This window comes from Paralichthys olivaceus, chromosome 2 (assembly GCF_024713975.1).
Source record: "Paralichthys olivaceus isolate ysfri-2021 chromosome 2, ASM2471397v2, whole genome shotgun sequence".
NCBI classification, from domain to species: domain Eukaryota; kingdom Metazoa; phylum Chordata; class Actinopteri; order Pleuronectiformes; family Paralichthyidae; genus Paralichthys; species Paralichthys olivaceus.
In genome coordinates this window covers 4,482,727-4,499,214 of record NC_091094.1, presented here as the reverse complement: position 1 = coordinate 4,499,214, position 16,488 = coordinate 4,482,727, and the positions used below count along the sequence as shown (strand labels likewise).

The window sequence follows — 16,488 nt, the reverse complement described above, 5'->3', positions numbered from 1 at the left end:
GTGTTTTCTGTGGATCTACAGAGTCACAGTAACCGATGGAGGCAGGCGCTGCCGTTCAACCTGCTGCATCTGTGGAACGACTCTGTGCTCACGTTGGGCTCAGTCAGTCAGAACAGGGAGGATGTGACTCGGCCTCAGCTGTGGAGGGATCCCCTGTGAAGATGCTGCCTGTAATTATTGGATTATTGAAGAGCGGAGGAGCTGGTGGCCAACCTGAGCCCTTCACACTCATGATCACAATAACAAACATCGATACCCTCCTCCCTCAGCTGCCATCCATTCTGCAGCGCCCCCCCCCCCCCCCACCCCCTCCTCAGACTGTGAGGTGGAGGCTGGGAATCCCACAGTCATACATTATATAACCCGCTCTGTGCTGCAGTCATGCTGCTCAAGCTGTGACACTGATTAACTGGTGGCTGTTCTTCTAAATCGAGCAGATCAGCCTCCACATGGAGAGATTCATCATTTCTTTCCATCTACTTAAAGGTGCACCGCATGTTACAGTGTGAGCACATCCGTCGATTCAGACACGAAATCTGCAAAACGAACAGAAAACGCGAACATCGTCCGAACGCAGCAGGAGATTGTCCGGGTCAGACATGGGTAGAGCATGAATTCCATTAACGATGGAGAATTCCTAAATGACGTCATCATAGACTTTTATTTAAACTATTTAGTTTTAGAGAAAAAAGAAAAGAAGATGCTCAGATGGTGGAAAATTATCAAAAATAAATGTAGTGAAAAATTGGTTACATTTGCACAGATGCAACCACAAATATTTTTTACCACTTCAGACAGTCTAAAAAATAACTACAAATAAAAATTAAGGGCTACGGTTTGAGTCTTTCAACTTAATACCTGCCCGATTTTACTAAAGTTTTACTGGACCCAACACAGGGCTTCAACATTAAAAACCAACTTTCCCAAAATGGAAAATAAAGCAAACACACAGAGCTAAAACACACAGGTCACATTTTAAAACAAAAGCAATAATAATAATCAGTTCTTTATAGATGATTATGGAAAAATAAAATATGCTACCGGAGAGAGCGTGTTTTGTTTACAGACCATCGACACCTCAAATCTCAAAGTCTTTTTGAAGTTTCCTTTCTCATCGTTGTCCTCGACGTGTATCGAGCCTCTTTCTCATCCTGACACATTCTCAATCTTTTACGTCACGAAATATTTTCAACTAGCTGCGAATTTTCCTGCTGCATTTTTCAAATATTTTGCTTGAGGGGCGGCAGGAGAATGTCCAGAGCAGCTGACGCCAACATTTGCATTCTCACATACTCTGTGAAGACCTCAGGAAAATGTCCAGAGTTCAGTTCCTGATTGACAGCAGATAATTTGAGTGACTCGCTGAAACAGATGTTTGCAGACACGTGAGAGGAAGCAGATTAAATTTTGATAAACGTCTTCAAGGAGAGAGATGATCTGAGAGTGAGCATCATGTTGCACCTCTGAGTGATTCATGGCGTCTGTCCTCGGCTCTGTGATTTCAGGCTTTTAACAGCGGACATTCGGAACAGGTAGAAACACTTTGAGTTCAGATGTGATTAAATGTCATCTCATATAAACGGTGTGGTTTCTGTGTTTGGAGGAAAACGTTCAGTGATTCACTGTAGCAGAATTCATAGTTGTTCTCATTTACATTTTCTTCGTCGACCCACAATGAAACTGACTCAGATGATAAACAAGACGTGGAGGAGGAAACAATATAATGACATCATTAAAGACCTCGTTAGGGTTTAGAGTTGGAGAATGTAAGTTGTATGTACAGTGTAATATAATATAACTTTATTACAGCACTTATCTAAACAAGGTAACAAAGTGCTTCACAAAATACATGGTAAAAAACAAATGAATACAAATAAAAGGTATTACATTGTGTATTTGTTGTGGTTTAAAACGTACATGTAGTTATACACACTTACGTAGTTGTTATAGGATGTTCAGTCTGTGACAAAGGGGAAATAGTACAGCCATTTTTTTTCCTTTTAAATTAACATGAGGGGGCGCTGTATAGCTCACCTGGTAAACCCTCTGAGGTACACAGGTTCGATTCCAGCTTTGCAGGCCTGTGCTGCATATCACTCTCTGTACCTCTGTCCCGCACTCAACTCTGTCCTGTCAAATTAATTCATACTCATTATCATAATGAGGACATGTGGTTAATTTACTGCGTCAAATCAAACCTATGTATTTGCAAAGTGTGAGTCATCCTGATGTTTTCAGAGAGTGAACATCACCACACTTCAGCCCGGGCTCAGTTTCATCACCACCTTTAGTCACAGTGGTGATGGAGGTTTCTTCTTGGACCCTGAAGCGTTGGCTCGGTGCCGAGGCTCGGTGAGCAGCCAGCAGACGACAGGACAGAGACAGGAGGACGGGGTTAATGCACAGTAGGCTGAGCGGTGTGGGTGTGAGGTCACAGCTCTAATCAATACCAAACAGTTGGAGAAAGTTAGAAAGTGGAGACGGAGAGACGAGGAGGGGGCCGGCAGCGAGGGGGTGGGAGACAGTAAAGCTCAACTGATTTGAATTCTATTCATAATTCTCTGCTGGGAGACTGGTTAGCTGAAGGCGGCGGATGATGAGAGATAGAATGAAAGAGGGGGAGAAGGTGTAGGAGGAAGAGAGAGAAACAAAGGGAAGGACAGGATGGGATGGAGTGTTGAGTCTCTGAGGGGGAGGGAAAGTGGGAATTAAAACGCAGCTCGGCTTCAAACAGAAAGGTAGAGGGACAGACGAGTGAGCGGACGACAGACGGACAGACGCTCTGCTACTGTGTGGGGGTTTCATGATTTACAGCAGCTGCTCAGTTTGATTCCTGCAAATCACAAACAAGAACACGGGTCATTATCCTCCACACACACTAACACACACACACACGAACACACACACACACACACACACACACACTAACACACACGTGTGGGCAGCAGTGCAGCACATGTAATGTGATTACTGCTCAGTAGCAAGAAGTGCAAAGAGCAGCACACACGTTTTCATGTGACAAATGAAGTACACATAGATAGAAGACATCTCACACACACACACACACACACACACACACACACACAGGTTTGTGCAGCTCCTTGTTGGGACATTGCATTGACTTTCATTCATTGTTCACAGCTCAACCAAAACCTTCTCTCTAACTTAACCTTAACCACCTTAACCCTCCACCCACCTGGGACGTCGGGGCGAAGCCACACTTCAGAAGAGTTCTGGCCCACATTTGGCTCACACTGTCCCCCCCGTCATCCGGCCCACATCACGTGGAATGACGGCACTCGGGCGGTCTGCTCCTGGGTTGAAGGTAAGGATAAAAATCAATACTGTGACTTTTCTGCAGCGAATGTGGCGTCAAACTTGACGGAAAAACAAGTAGACGACTTTGATTTAGGATAAACGAACACAAAAAGTGCTGATCCTGAATCAGCTGTTGCTAGGCAGGAGAAAACGTCATGATTGACAGCTGAATGTGGCTGACGATTGGTCGAGCTTGTGTCAAAGCGGGACATCAACACTACGGCTCCATCCCCCGATGGCCACTGCACAGACTCTGACTGCAAATGATGTCAAAAGTGCAAGATGGCGACGTTCCTGGACACACACAGAACAGGCATACTCCACATGCACAGAACCAAACAGTGAACCACTTTGCCACCGTGCCACCAACTTAGTCAACATCGTCATCCGTCCAATCTTATAATAAAGACATGACTGACTCTTGAATGTTGATGATGCAAGCAGATCGAAATAAGACAACGAGAAATAACAGGAATCACAAAATCCAGTCTTTAAATCAAACATTTCCTCTCACGCTGATCTGACTCTGCATCAGTTTGCACGACACCGGGGCAAAGTTAAATCAAATGACCTCCCTCCATTGGTTTTACATGTGAACACATGCACCGGCTCTAAAATTCACTTTGTGGGTCTGAACTCCAGCTGATTTCACAGAAATCAAAGTAAACAGCCAAACACATATTGGTTTGTGTGACTTGTGAGGACTCAGAGCTCCTGAAACTAAAATACACAGTTGGGACAGCTGATTTGAGTCAACACACACGCACGCACACACACACACACACACACACACACACACCATATGCGGGTATAAAATGCTGGGTTGTGTCTTGTGTCTCTCTGCCATAAACAAGTGGAGCTGTTGGAGACGCTAACAGTCTAAATATGGGCGTTGTGAGCTGGTCTTTGTTAGGAAGCTGTAGGCCTGCTGTATAAACATCCAGCCTTCAAACCACACACACACACACACACACACACACACACACACACACACGCACGCACACACACACACACACACAAGAGAGCTGCACAGTGTTTCGCATCCTGATGGAAAATCCACAGCAGTAACGTTCGGCAGTCAAGTTTATTTTGCCTCATAACAAGAATCCGATTTCACACTGCAGATGTTTTATAGTTTGCTGATAAGTCAGAATGAATCTTTCACGAGATCTCGTTTAAAACCCAAGAGACGTTGGGAAAAGTAAAAAACCACAGTGACACCTGCAGCAGGAGGAGAAACACACAGTAGAAACAAGTGTCTGAGTAATGTAACGCAAAACAATTCTAAATATCATGGAGGAGGATTCACAGCAGGAGAACACGACAAACTGAAAACTGAGGTTTCACTGCAAAACTTCTCCATCTGTTCATTTTGTCACAACAAGAACGTTAAAGAACCTCTTGTGAGACGAGTCACAGTTTCAATACAAACCCACTTGTTTGAGCAGGTTTTAGTGACGACAGCTTGAAACATGTCAGAGTAAAGTAGAAATATATATTGAGAAACTTGTTTCTTTTAAATACGTGTACTGCTGGAGGTGTATATATATATATATATATATACATGTGCCTTACATGTATGTGCCTTACATGTAAGGCACATGTGCCTTACATGTGCCTTACAAAAAATAACTGCATATATTTATATGTATGTATAATTTTTCTTTACATTTGAGCATCATCATCATCATCATCACACATCCCAGAATCCTCTGCGCCTGAGAGGTGTCAGGTCCTCTCGCACAGAGCAGCACTGCCCTCGTGTGGCCAAACACAGACACACACCCTGTAAATACTTCAGCTGTTGACCATGAACTTCTCATCAAATCAAAACACGTCACATCTTCCATCGTTTCTCTGATTTCGCTGAAAGTTTTCCTCGAATGTTTACACCTTTTTCATCCTTTCATTCATTTGGATCCACAGTAAATATTTACAGTGATGAAGTCACTGTAAATATTAATATTCCTCATTAACACTTGAGACGTGTCAACAACTTCAGTATAGACATAATTCATAAAAACCTGTGTCAACACCCATACAACTTAAATTCTTGTGAGGTTTGGTGATCAATAAATATCAAATTTCAATTTTGTTTTGAGTATCAATTCTGATTTATCGGTCTTTCACAGACGAATCGGTATCAGCGATCATGCAAAAAATACATACATGTATTTACTCCTACGTGAAGATGTTTTGTTTATTTTCTTCATTCAAGTTCTATATATTTGATTGTGTTTGTGTAAAGTTATGGATGAGGACCGTTGACATTTAATATAGTTCCAGGAAGAATCTAAATACATCCACTCTCCATTAAATGGATAAATTGGAACTGACAAACCGACATGCTAACATTAACGTTGTCGAGGAGTTCACACTATATACAACTCTGTTCACTGCAGGACGCACAAATGAGGCAAACTCACATTGGTTCCGACTTGACAGGATGAGGCCTCCGCCATGATGGTGTGTGTGTGGTCAGACAGGAAGGAGACAGTTGAGCGGACTTCCTGTACAGCTTCTGGAGGAGGAGCCGCAGGAGGAAGTGGTAGTTCAGGTAAAAGGAAAGGAGGGGAAGTGGGAGGGGCTTTCCCACAGTTTGTTTTTATCTATAATAAAGTTTACGAGCCTGTTGGAAATCATTTGCAGGGAGCAGGGGAGAAATATCTTCGTTACTCTCTAATATGAACATTGGCTGCGGCCCCTGGTCAGGCTCTGATCGATGTACTCAATAATACCATTAACTGGTTCCATCATGGTTGCTGGTTTTGTTGATCCCCGTTTAACAGGACAAATACAAATAAACATTTAATCTGGGTTAAATCTTTGTTTGATGATTTCCTTGAAAGACCATTCTCAGATTTGTCTTCTCTCCTCCCAGAGAGTTGTCGTGTGAATGGAAGTTGTTTGCTCAGGCCTGAAAGAACCCCCACAGTTCACTCACCGATGTTTCCCATGTCCGGTCAGGCCTCCCCACAGCCGGCGCACCACCCAGGCTCCAGTAAACTTCCACCTCCTGCCGTCCCTCAGTGACATGAGAAAAGACGAACTGGACCTCGTCTGTGTTCTGGTGACAGAAGACGTGGAAACATCCGGAAACTCTGGTTCTGATGAGAAGCTCAGAAACAAACAGTCGCTGCAGGAATCCAGAAACCAAGTCAGGAAAACAGAGGGAAGCTGATTTCTTTAGTAACAAGCAACAAGATTTATTTAGGTTTTTGACACTGGCTTCAAAATTCTGCTGTGAATCGAATGTGAGGTTTCTGTATTTAAACTGCGGACAGATGTTAAGACATCCATTTCTCAATAGTCCCATCACAACTGGTGAAGCGCTGCAGGTACTGATGGGCTGGTACACGTCCTGGTCTGTTGATTGGTGAAGATGAGGGACGGTTCTGGCAGATGAAGATCAGGTGACAGGGAAGAGACGGTGAGATGAGTCAGGGGTCCTAAGCAACCAGTGAGGGAGCTGATGCCTCGTGCTGGCTCTGCATCAAGTCAACATTTGAGGAAAGGACTGTGTTAGCATTGCTGATTAGCACTGTGCTGTCGTCGTGGTAATGGTCGCTGGAGACAGATATTGTGTTGTGTGTTTCCTGAGCCTGCTGAGACCGGACGAGATTCATAAAACTACTGTCACAGAGCAGAGAGAGGCCGAATACAATCAGACTCTGTATGTTAGTTTTGAAAAGAAAGTGCTGAGATCATTTTACATTTACACCACATTCACTGTATTACACTGTGATCATGTAGAGCAGAGCAGTGGAACGACACAGACGAACTAGAGCGCCGCTCAGGGCTCACGTTCCTCCGCCAAGTCCCAGCAGCCTCTCTGTGAAACCACGTGTAAAATCACCAGACCTGGATTTTTTTATTTGGACCAGTCTCCTAAACATGTCCTGAATATCGTCATCAAGACAAATGAATTCAAGGAAAATGTTGAAAAACACTCACAATGTTAAAGAAATTGATAAAACACGTCCTGAATCCGTCCCCTGACCTGGATCCACAGTAAAAAATGGACCCATGCCACATACACGGAATCGCTGCAGCAGGTTGTGTGGTATTTGGTCCTGTAGTTTTTGTGTAATGTTGTTTCATTATACCGGTTTCTCACCCAGATAACGTAGCAAACAAGGTCAAATGATTTAAATATAAGTGAATAAAAACTTTCTCACTTACTCACTGTTCAATATGTGATTTAAAAAAAACAGTCAGTGGATTTTCAGCTGATGATCTGAAATCAAACTGCAAACAAAGAGAATGTGATTTCTTTTTGAAAGTCTCTGAGTCCAGACTTTCAAATATAAAGGTATACTCCGAATATAGTGCACACACACACACACACAGGCCTCAGTCGGGTTCAAACCCAGGACCTTGTTGGTTTTAGACCATGCTGCTAAGACCTGAGGCCACCGTGCCGCCGCTGGTTGTCAGGGCAACTGAGAAGAGAAGAGTTTGGGTTTTGGCTTATCAGGACGGACCACAGCGGTTTCTCCTCCCCTGCATCTCGGCCCTCTTTCTTCTGCCTCCTCTGGGGCAGCTGGTGGGAGTCGGTGGGTGTCGTGTAGCTTAGCAACTCCCTTGGTGGATGGCAATTGATATGCAGCTTTGTTCAAGTGTCTCTCCCTCCGAGCCAGAGAGGGGGACGTCTGAACAATGCTGGCCTTATTGAAGCTTCCCCTCCTCCTCCTCCTCCTCCTCTTTGCCCAGGCACAACGAAGTGGGAGGACAAATATTTCTGCTCAAAGGGGCCGAGGCTCCACTTACTGCACCGGGCCTGGAAATGTAAGTTAGGGAGCACCGGCGTCTGTGAAGGGTCTCCAGGTGTCCGCAGGCAAAATGATGGTATTTTACCCACAGAGAGTCTGAAGCAGCTTCTCATCCGTCTTCTTACTTTTCTTAATCTTAATATACTTCAACAGCTCAAATCTTCTTCTGCCTCCTGAGATTTTATTGGATTAAATGTCTTTGGATCTAAATATTCATATTTTGAGTCCATGATATTGAAATATCATGTTGATGGAACCTCAGTCTCCGTCCATCCTCCCGGGGGTTCTGTTGCTCTGGTTGTTCTTGTCTGACTTCTGCAGAAAAACCTGAGGTTGCAGAAATCAGGAACTAGACTGGGCTCTCGTTTGTTAGTGTCAGAGCAGATATTGTCGATTAGATTGAATATAAATAAAGACTGACTGATATTTGTGTCCCAGGAGAGACACACATCCATCACACTCAGTTTGGAATCACCACGTGACGTCAGAGCTGTAGATTCTGTCGTCTGCATCATACACGATCTCAGACCGACTCCACCGTGTTCAGGCCTCTGAGGTCAAACTGACTCTATGTTGGTCTTGTCTGAAGATTCCGTGGTTCTGTACAACTCGAAACCGATTCCCCCCCCCCCCCCCGGGTATCGCTACAGTTCTTCTGATTGTGGCTCTGAAAGAATTTTGGACCAATCCGACACATCCCTGATGGTTCGACGACAACACTGAAAGTGCCTCAAACTTTTACACAGTATTGTGAAGTATAACAATTTGTTTTCTAATCGAGCATCTGTAGATGTTGGAAGGGTTTTCATTTCTAAATGTACAGGCGTGTATCTTCAATTGCAGACATTTGGGTTATATTTCACAAATGTCCGTGTATTTAAAAAAAAAAAAGAAATTTAAAAGTCTGGCAGCAAAAGTTGCCAGACTTTTTACAAAAAACAGTAAAATAATCCTGGACATTTGTGTGAAATTATTTTTTCACAGTAAACCTCAAATATTTATATTAATTTGATCAAAACCAAGAAAAGGGTCAGAGAAAGGTCTGAAAATATTTGGGTTAGTGAGGAATTCTTGTCTGCTCTCCCCAGCAACCGGTCACAGAGCGACTGTGTTCATTCTGTCTGCAGAAACTCAAAGGCCAACTGTGATTGTGAAGCCGTGACCTTCAATAATTGAACGATGACAAAAAGGAGCGTCACAGCAGCTTTCTCCTTCAGTGGGAGTCGAGAGCGCAGCAGAGAAACATTCCTTCCAGAGGAGATCAGAGCTGACGGCGGCCAACTCCCCGTTTGTCTCCAGATAAAACGAATCCACACGAGGTGTTTTCACACGTTCACTGAATAAAACTACTGTTTCGGATCAGACAGAACATCCACCAACAGGGAACCTTTGGTTTCTCCTCTTTCCGTTGGCCCCTCATGTGTTTTCATGGTTAAAAACTTGTTTTTTTCCTGTTATATTTTTTGTATTAATTTGGCAGCAAAACATTTTATTTAAATCTGATCAAATGTTTTACTTCAAGACAAAATATGAAGACATTTTAAAGTAAAACGGATTCTTTACTTTCTTTGCACAGACCTTTATGAGTAAAGTTTTTTTTGGCGCACTGAGGAAATTCTTACTTTCTAAATGTGTTAAGATGAACGATGGGCTCCTCCCGTTAAAGTAAATGATGCTGGTTTGCTTTGTCTCTCTACAGAAAATGTTGAGACTAAGAAAATATTGTCTTTTAAGATGTGATCCAATAAATCCATATTTTCAATGAATCATAAAAGCCCTTCCGTTGAAGTTTCTATTGCAGTTATTTGTGGAATAACAGTAAATAAACAGAGCTTCCATTATTCCAGTTAATAAAGTGTAAACCAGACATTAATAATCACACAGGTAACGAAAAAGAAAATCTACATTTTTACTGAAACAAACAATAAAACATAATAAAAGTAAAAAACACTTCACACTGAATAGTTCCCATGACTCTTCATGATTTATCTCTCATCAGGTTTTTAAGCTGCCGTCTGCACAGAAAACATTTCGGTATCTTAACCACATGTGTTTTCACACATCTGGAGCTGCGGCGTCCGACTCACGTGACACGTGTGAGTGGATCATACATGAGCCATGTATGAACAGCAAAATACAGTAAAAAAAACAAACAGCAGTTTATATGGACACAGTCTCAGTAGGTCTTCATCTTCAGTTTGAACCACAACACCATTTTAAAATATCAAAACTATCCAGTGATGCTCTCACAGTACTTAGAGCTGGTAACTAATATCCTGAATGAGTGTTAGACAATTATTAATAACTACAAAATGTAAAACGTAGCATAAAAAACTGCTAAACTACTGAGTCCTTTAATAACAGGATTAAATCCAAACCTTTTCTTTTTAAAACAATACTTTCTTTACAATAATCTAACTCTAGTCTCTGCTCCAGGAGCTCATACAGACTAAAAGATTATTCCAGTTTATCACAGCTTGGGTTTTATTTAGGTCGTTTTGTGCATTAAATGAATCAGCCTGCAAACATAATGTCTGAGAGAAAATAACCTGCGTGATCTTCGTTTAATCAGATAATCTCACTGTGATGAGCATTTCACTAAAATACAAGTTTAGAAGGTGCAGAAACAGTTTCACTCACACAAACCTACGTCCAGTTTCAACTCTGACAGACTCTTCTCACTCTAGCTGCTGTTGAGGTTTATTTCAGAGAGTGGAGACCCGACACGAGCCTGTGAGTTATGCTTGGACATAACTGCTGAAATGACGGTGAGGTTTGGTGACGACAGCTGGTCCATCGTCTTGATTCTTTACACTGCATGTGTCTGTTATCAGGGAAAACATGTGATAATCATGCATCGGGGACAGAGCAACACAAACTCGACGGGTTCACAGACACGTGGTGACATTAATACAGAGGGACGTTAAATGTTGGCGTTTAAAGATGATGTTTTGGAATCAGGAGCTCAAAACCAAGAAGGAAGAGAACCAGACAGGATCGTCCACATACCTTTGGCCTTATTGTGTAATCTGAGTTCACTTTTAGCTTGTTTCCAATCTGATCATCTGACATTTTATTACACTTGACATGTCCGACTCCTTCTCAGTGACCATCTCGGCTATTAGTCTCCTGACGGCCATGTTGTTATAACTGATATAAATGATGCACAAAACTTTAAAAATAAGAACAAAGTTTTAATAAACCTAAACCATCCTTTAAAGTTCCACGTGTGGCAGTTCAGTCTCAGCACGGCGTCCCGATAGCTACTGAAGGGTCTTTAGCCCGGTCGCAGACAGCCGGTTCTGTCCCCAACAGGCCCTTCATCGTGTCCTCTTTGCTGGAAGGACACAGGGACGATGGAGAGGGCGAAGTGGGCGAGGAGAGGATGGAGGTGGCGGCTGCCGACGAGGAGGAGCTGCCTTCGGGGAGGCACTCTTCACAGCAGCAGCAGCAGCAGTCCATGAAGGCCTGGCCCAGCGATCGACACAGGCACAGCAGCAACACCGGCGTCGCGGAGCATCGCACGAACAACAGGAACTGTCCGATCAAGCTGAGCGCTGGCAGAACAACGGCCGGGAGCACGGCGGACTCTGGGATGGAGATGTATGCCAGGGTGATGTTACAGATGCTCTCTGGCAGGTTGCATGTGATGTACAAGATGGTGAGCGCCATCACAGTGGAGCGCAGCCGCTGCTCCCTCACATGTGGCTTTTTCCTTGTGGAGGAGGAAGACGAAGAGGAGGAGGAGGAGCACCTGCCGGGCACCTTGTCGCCATCGGGTCTCTGGAGCAGACGCTGGGCCAACACTTGCCTCGTGACTAAGTCGCAGGCCAGAGTGAAGAGCAGTGGCAAACAGAGGTAGCACCCAAAGATCCACCACATCCGGGCCTCGTGGTACGTCAGCACCAGAGAGTAGATGCTCTCTGGGAGCTCCGCAGACGGCTCCCGAACACAGATATCCACTTTAAATGCATCTGTTCGGGCTCTGAATGCCGACATCAGCGAGCCTGCCGGCTGGCTCTGCGGCAGGTCAGTGGGGAGCGATGGCAGGCTGACAGTTTCCTGGAGGAGTTGCCACAGGAGCAGCTCGGGGGCAGCCAGCACCATGGAGCCAACCCAGATGACGGCGAGCTTGGAGAGGATGGACTGGCAGGGCTCCACTCTCGGCGTCTGCAGGGGCCCGGGGCCGGTGGCAGCGTGGAAACGATCAATACTCAGAGCACAGAGGCTGAACGTTGCCACTCCGAGAGACGTCACCTGACAGAGAAATATATTTTTGGTATCAGTGGAAACTCTGGAATAAAGATGTCAAATGATGACAAAAAAAACCTCTGACAGTCTCTTATCATTTTAGTATAAATCAATATGACCTTAATTTAGCATTGCAGAGCTACTTCCTGCTCAGCTCTGCAGGTTTTCCTCGTGCACGGTTCAGATTCATGCAGCCTGAAGTGAAGCAGAACAAGACGTCACGCAGATTAACACTGAGGACGTCGTGCTGCTTGAACACCAAGTAAGAGACTTTCCTCTGTCGGCCACAATTACAGCGATAAGAGCCTGGCCGAGAAAAAACTGCTTCATTTAACCTTTTGAATTCGGATACGAGGAAACACCAGGAGTCACAGAGGGAACACAGAGTAATTATGTTGTAACAGGTCTCAGGGACAGTTTATTGACGCCTCGAGCACATTAACGCCGGAGATTTTGGCTAAAAACAGAGACGGTCATTCCAGAGACTTGTCCTCCTTCTGTGAGAGCTTAATGACTCCAAACAGTTAAAACACCGCTCAAGATAATTAACGCCGCGCTCTGATTAGCATGAGAATAGATGAACTAACAGAGTGGCCCGGTGGCAGCTGGCAGCCTGACCCGCTTTAAACTGTTCAATACAAACTGCTGAAGAGCCTTTTTAAAACACGTTAGCAAGAAATAAATTCATTCATTAGCATGAAAATAGACGAAGCAACAGAAGAAGAGAGGGGGCCGGCAACCTCGGCCCGTTAAAGGCTGTTTAATACAAGTTCTTATTACAAATTAGTCTCAAAGGAAAATACGCGGACTGTTCTGAGACGCAGGCTTCACTGCACGGTGATCGCTGTAAACAGATTCTTCATGTAAACACACAGAAGCTGCTGTTAAGATTTTGCAGCTGGACGCTTCTGGTTTTCAATTTGTAGTTTGACGAATCACGATTGAGGAAGTGTTGGTTTCCCTGCATGTGTGGAGAAAAGAGACCGAGGTACATCAGCTGTCAGCTTTTTAACTTATCCTCATTCATACAGAGACCAAGAACACCTACAAACAGTACCATGGTTTGTGTTTTGTGTGGAGAAACGTTTGACTCTCGTGATTAAAGGAAGCAGTTGGACTGTGAACAGTGCACGGTGAACAAAAGACAGAGCCTTGGCCCGGATATCCATTGTGTTCCCCCGAAAGGCCCCAAGGATTGGCTGATGCCCCCGGAGGCAAATCTGTTGTCAGATGATAGCTGACGGTCCCAGAGACTGAGTTTACACTATATAGGCAAACATGGTCGAAGCTCTTTAAATGCATTCAATGGGGGGGGGGGGGGGGGGGGGGGGGGGGGGTTTATTGATGCATCAGATGAAACCAAGTTCTAAATTGGACTCAGAGAAACTTTTCCGGACATTTTACAGAAATTTTATCGAAAATAATCAACAAATTAAATGATAAAAAATAACTGCTATTGTTTACGAATACTTTTTCTTCATAACTCGATATGATTTCAGCTGAAACTGATTCATCGACTCGTAGATTTTTATAGACAAACAGTTAATTGCCTAATTGAAAACATAATTAGCAGATTAATAAATTAAGATATATCAGAGAAATAATAAGAAATACTAAATCTTGCTGCAAAAAGTTTTTTAAATAACCTAAATTAAGTGTTTGTTATAAAATGTGATGTGTAAACCTTTTTTTTTTTTAACCCATTCTGAGTTTGAAGTCTCCTAATTCAGCAGCTGATAGAAGAGAATCCTCTGCAGCTGTAGATAAACACCCAGCTGCTGTGAACCTCTGTATTTCAGTTTGTCTCTGAGCTGGTGAAGAACAGTCGCTTCACGATGCCCCCCCCCCCCCCCCCCCCCCCCCCCCCCCCGGCCCCCCCTCATCACAACAGACGAGCGAAGAGCCCATAACAGCTCGTCTGTTCAAAGTAAAGACTGCTCCGAGTGTGAGGAGACACAATCGGGCCTTTCACCACAGACCTGCGTGTCTGTTTATTAAACTTCAGAATGAGTCTATCATGGGGGGGGGGGGGTGAAAACAACAGTGACAGTGTGAAACCAGGCTGTTCACCACCAGAATAACTTTGTTTGTTTTAACTGTGAAAGAGTTTTGGTCCAGTCTTGAGTTTGAGCCGCTCCAAAGTGAGAACTGATGATTTTCTCCTGTTTTATATCAATACATCATTATATTCACTTTATTCTGGAGCGATACTTAAATAAATAATCTGAAGACTTCACCTTGGATTTTGGGGAAACTGTGATGGGCATTTCTCCCTATTACGTTTAACATTATAGATAATAGTACTTGTACACAGGTATTAGCATCTATCTGAGTATTTGTTAAACATTATTCACTTCCTTCTGTCCTCATGAGCTGATGTTTGGAGAAGTTGTGGATTGGTACAGATTCTTTGTTTTAAGTTGCCTATTTTATGGATAAATTCAGTAACTGTTGAATTGTTTTGAGTATTTTAAGTTTCCTTTACGAGTTTTAAGAGTACTCTGTTGATCACTTGTGTCTCTGTGGGTGTTTTGAGCAGCAGATTTGATATTTGTGATTGTTTGTGTCACCGTGTAGCTGCTTTGATTCTCTTTGAGGTTGTTTAGAGACTTTTGTGGTCATTTTGAGTGTTTACTGATTCGATTGCTCTTAATTAATTAATGTTATTGAAATATCTCTGTGGAGTCGTTTTAAGACTCTTCAGGTTCAGGTTTTGTTCATCGCTCTGTCTCTTTATAGATGTTTTGAAAAACATTTTTGTCTTTATTGTTTTTTTGGTCTCTGGTATTTTCTGGATGATTTTAGTAGCATTGTGCATTTGGAGCTTCTTCTGGTTCATTTTGTGTTTGAGTTTTCAAACAGTGGCTCAGGGGCCCCCTGACACCTGAGCCCAGGGGCCCCCTGACATCTGAGCCCAGGGGGCCCCTGACACCTGAGCCCCGGGGCCCCGCGCCGTCATCCACCCATGACCTTTCACCTGCTGTCAATAAAGTGAGCACCTGTGAACACCTGTCCCTCAGGAAACAGGACAGCTCTCAAACATAATATATAAATATAGTGAGAACCGAGCAGGAGGAGGCAGATCCAGGGATGGAGGTGGATGTTAAACAAGGAGGAGAAGAAGAACAACAACAACAACAACAACAACAACAACAACACCAACACCTGTGTGACCTCCTCACCTCCAGGTAGGGCACGAGCCGACAGGACAGGTCTCCGAGCAGCCTCTTGAACGTGAGCTCGTGGAACACGACCACCGGAAGACAGAAGAAGAGAACCGAGAAGTCGCACAGAGCCATTCCCGCCAGGACGCAGTTCCACGCGCTCTTCAGGTAGAAGTTGTGCCACACGATGCACATGAGCGCGAGATTCCCCACGATGCCCGCGGCGAACAGCACGAGAGCGAGCAGCATGATCGCGTACGCCCAGTAGGCACCGTTCGAGACCGGGAGCAGCGGGTTGAGGAGCCCGGACCCGGAGGAGAGGTTACCCGGCGGGGCGGCGCTGCGCCGGTCGGTCCGCGGTGTGGTGAAGAAGCCGCTCGGGTCGTCGTAACGCCGCGGTTGCCCGAGACCGCTCGAGGAGTGCGGGTCTCTCCTCCCGGAGCCCCCGTCTTTAGCCCCGCGGGCGACTCTCCTCAGGTCGGCATCTCTCAAGCTCTCCGCCCGGTCCGCGGACGTCCTCCCCGGGGAGAAGGACTCCTCTGCCCCTGCTTCCTCCAGCCCCGGGTGAGACTCCGGGTGGAGGTGGCGGAGCTCCGCGCTCCGGACAAAGAGGAACAGCAGAAAGAAAACCGGGATCATTTTTCACCGACGATCGAGAGAAATGTGGTCCGTGTGTCCTGCGTCCTCCTCAGACATGAGCCGCTGCGAGTGTCCCGGGATGAAGAGTCTCCATGAAGAGTCGGTGCTGATGAAACTTCTGAGGCTGCTCTGCCTCCTCACGTGCTCTTCATCAACACCGACACTTCCGGCCATAAACTTCAACATAAATCAAAACCGGAAGGGAAACTTTTTCCCTTTTGAGCACGAAAGATGCTTCAGAGGTTTTGAATCTGGTTTAGTTTCACACATCACAAATACAGAATATGAAAAATATTTTAAAAAATGGGGTGTGGTAGAAACCAGAAATAGTTTATATGAAAACA

The 16,488-nt window shown here is 44.6% G+C and overlaps 1 protein-coding gene and 1 long non-coding RNA gene across 2 annotated transcripts; both read right to left on the bottom strand.

Annotated features, from left to right (window-relative positions):
* Positions 1 to 1,750: 1,750 nt before the first annotated feature.
* LOC138411497 (uncharacterized) lies at positions 1,751 to 7,265 on the bottom strand. Its single transcript, XR_011244129.1, has 4 exons — positions 6,263 to 7,265; positions 5,745 to 5,839; positions 3,197 to 3,314; positions 1,751 to 2,833 (listed from the first exon to the last, which is right to left on the bottom strand). It is a non-coding gene; the product is annotated as an uncharacterized lncRNA (long non-coding RNA).
* Positions 7,266 to 9,985: 2,720 nt separating this feature from the next.
* On the bottom strand, positions 9,986 to 16,312 carry gpr37l1a (G protein-coupled receptor 37 like 1a). Its single transcript, XM_020096900.2, has 2 exons — positions 15,524 to 16,312; positions 9,986 to 12,347 (listed from the first exon to the last, which is right to left on the bottom strand). The coding sequence occupies exons 1-2, from the start codon at positions 16,142 to 16,144 to the stop codon at positions 11,334 to 11,336; spliced, it is 1,635 nt and encodes a 544-aa protein (XP_019952459.2). The 5' UTR covers positions 16,145 to 16,312; the 3' UTR covers positions 9,986 to 11,333.
* Positions 16,313 to 16,488: the final 176 nt, after the last annotated feature.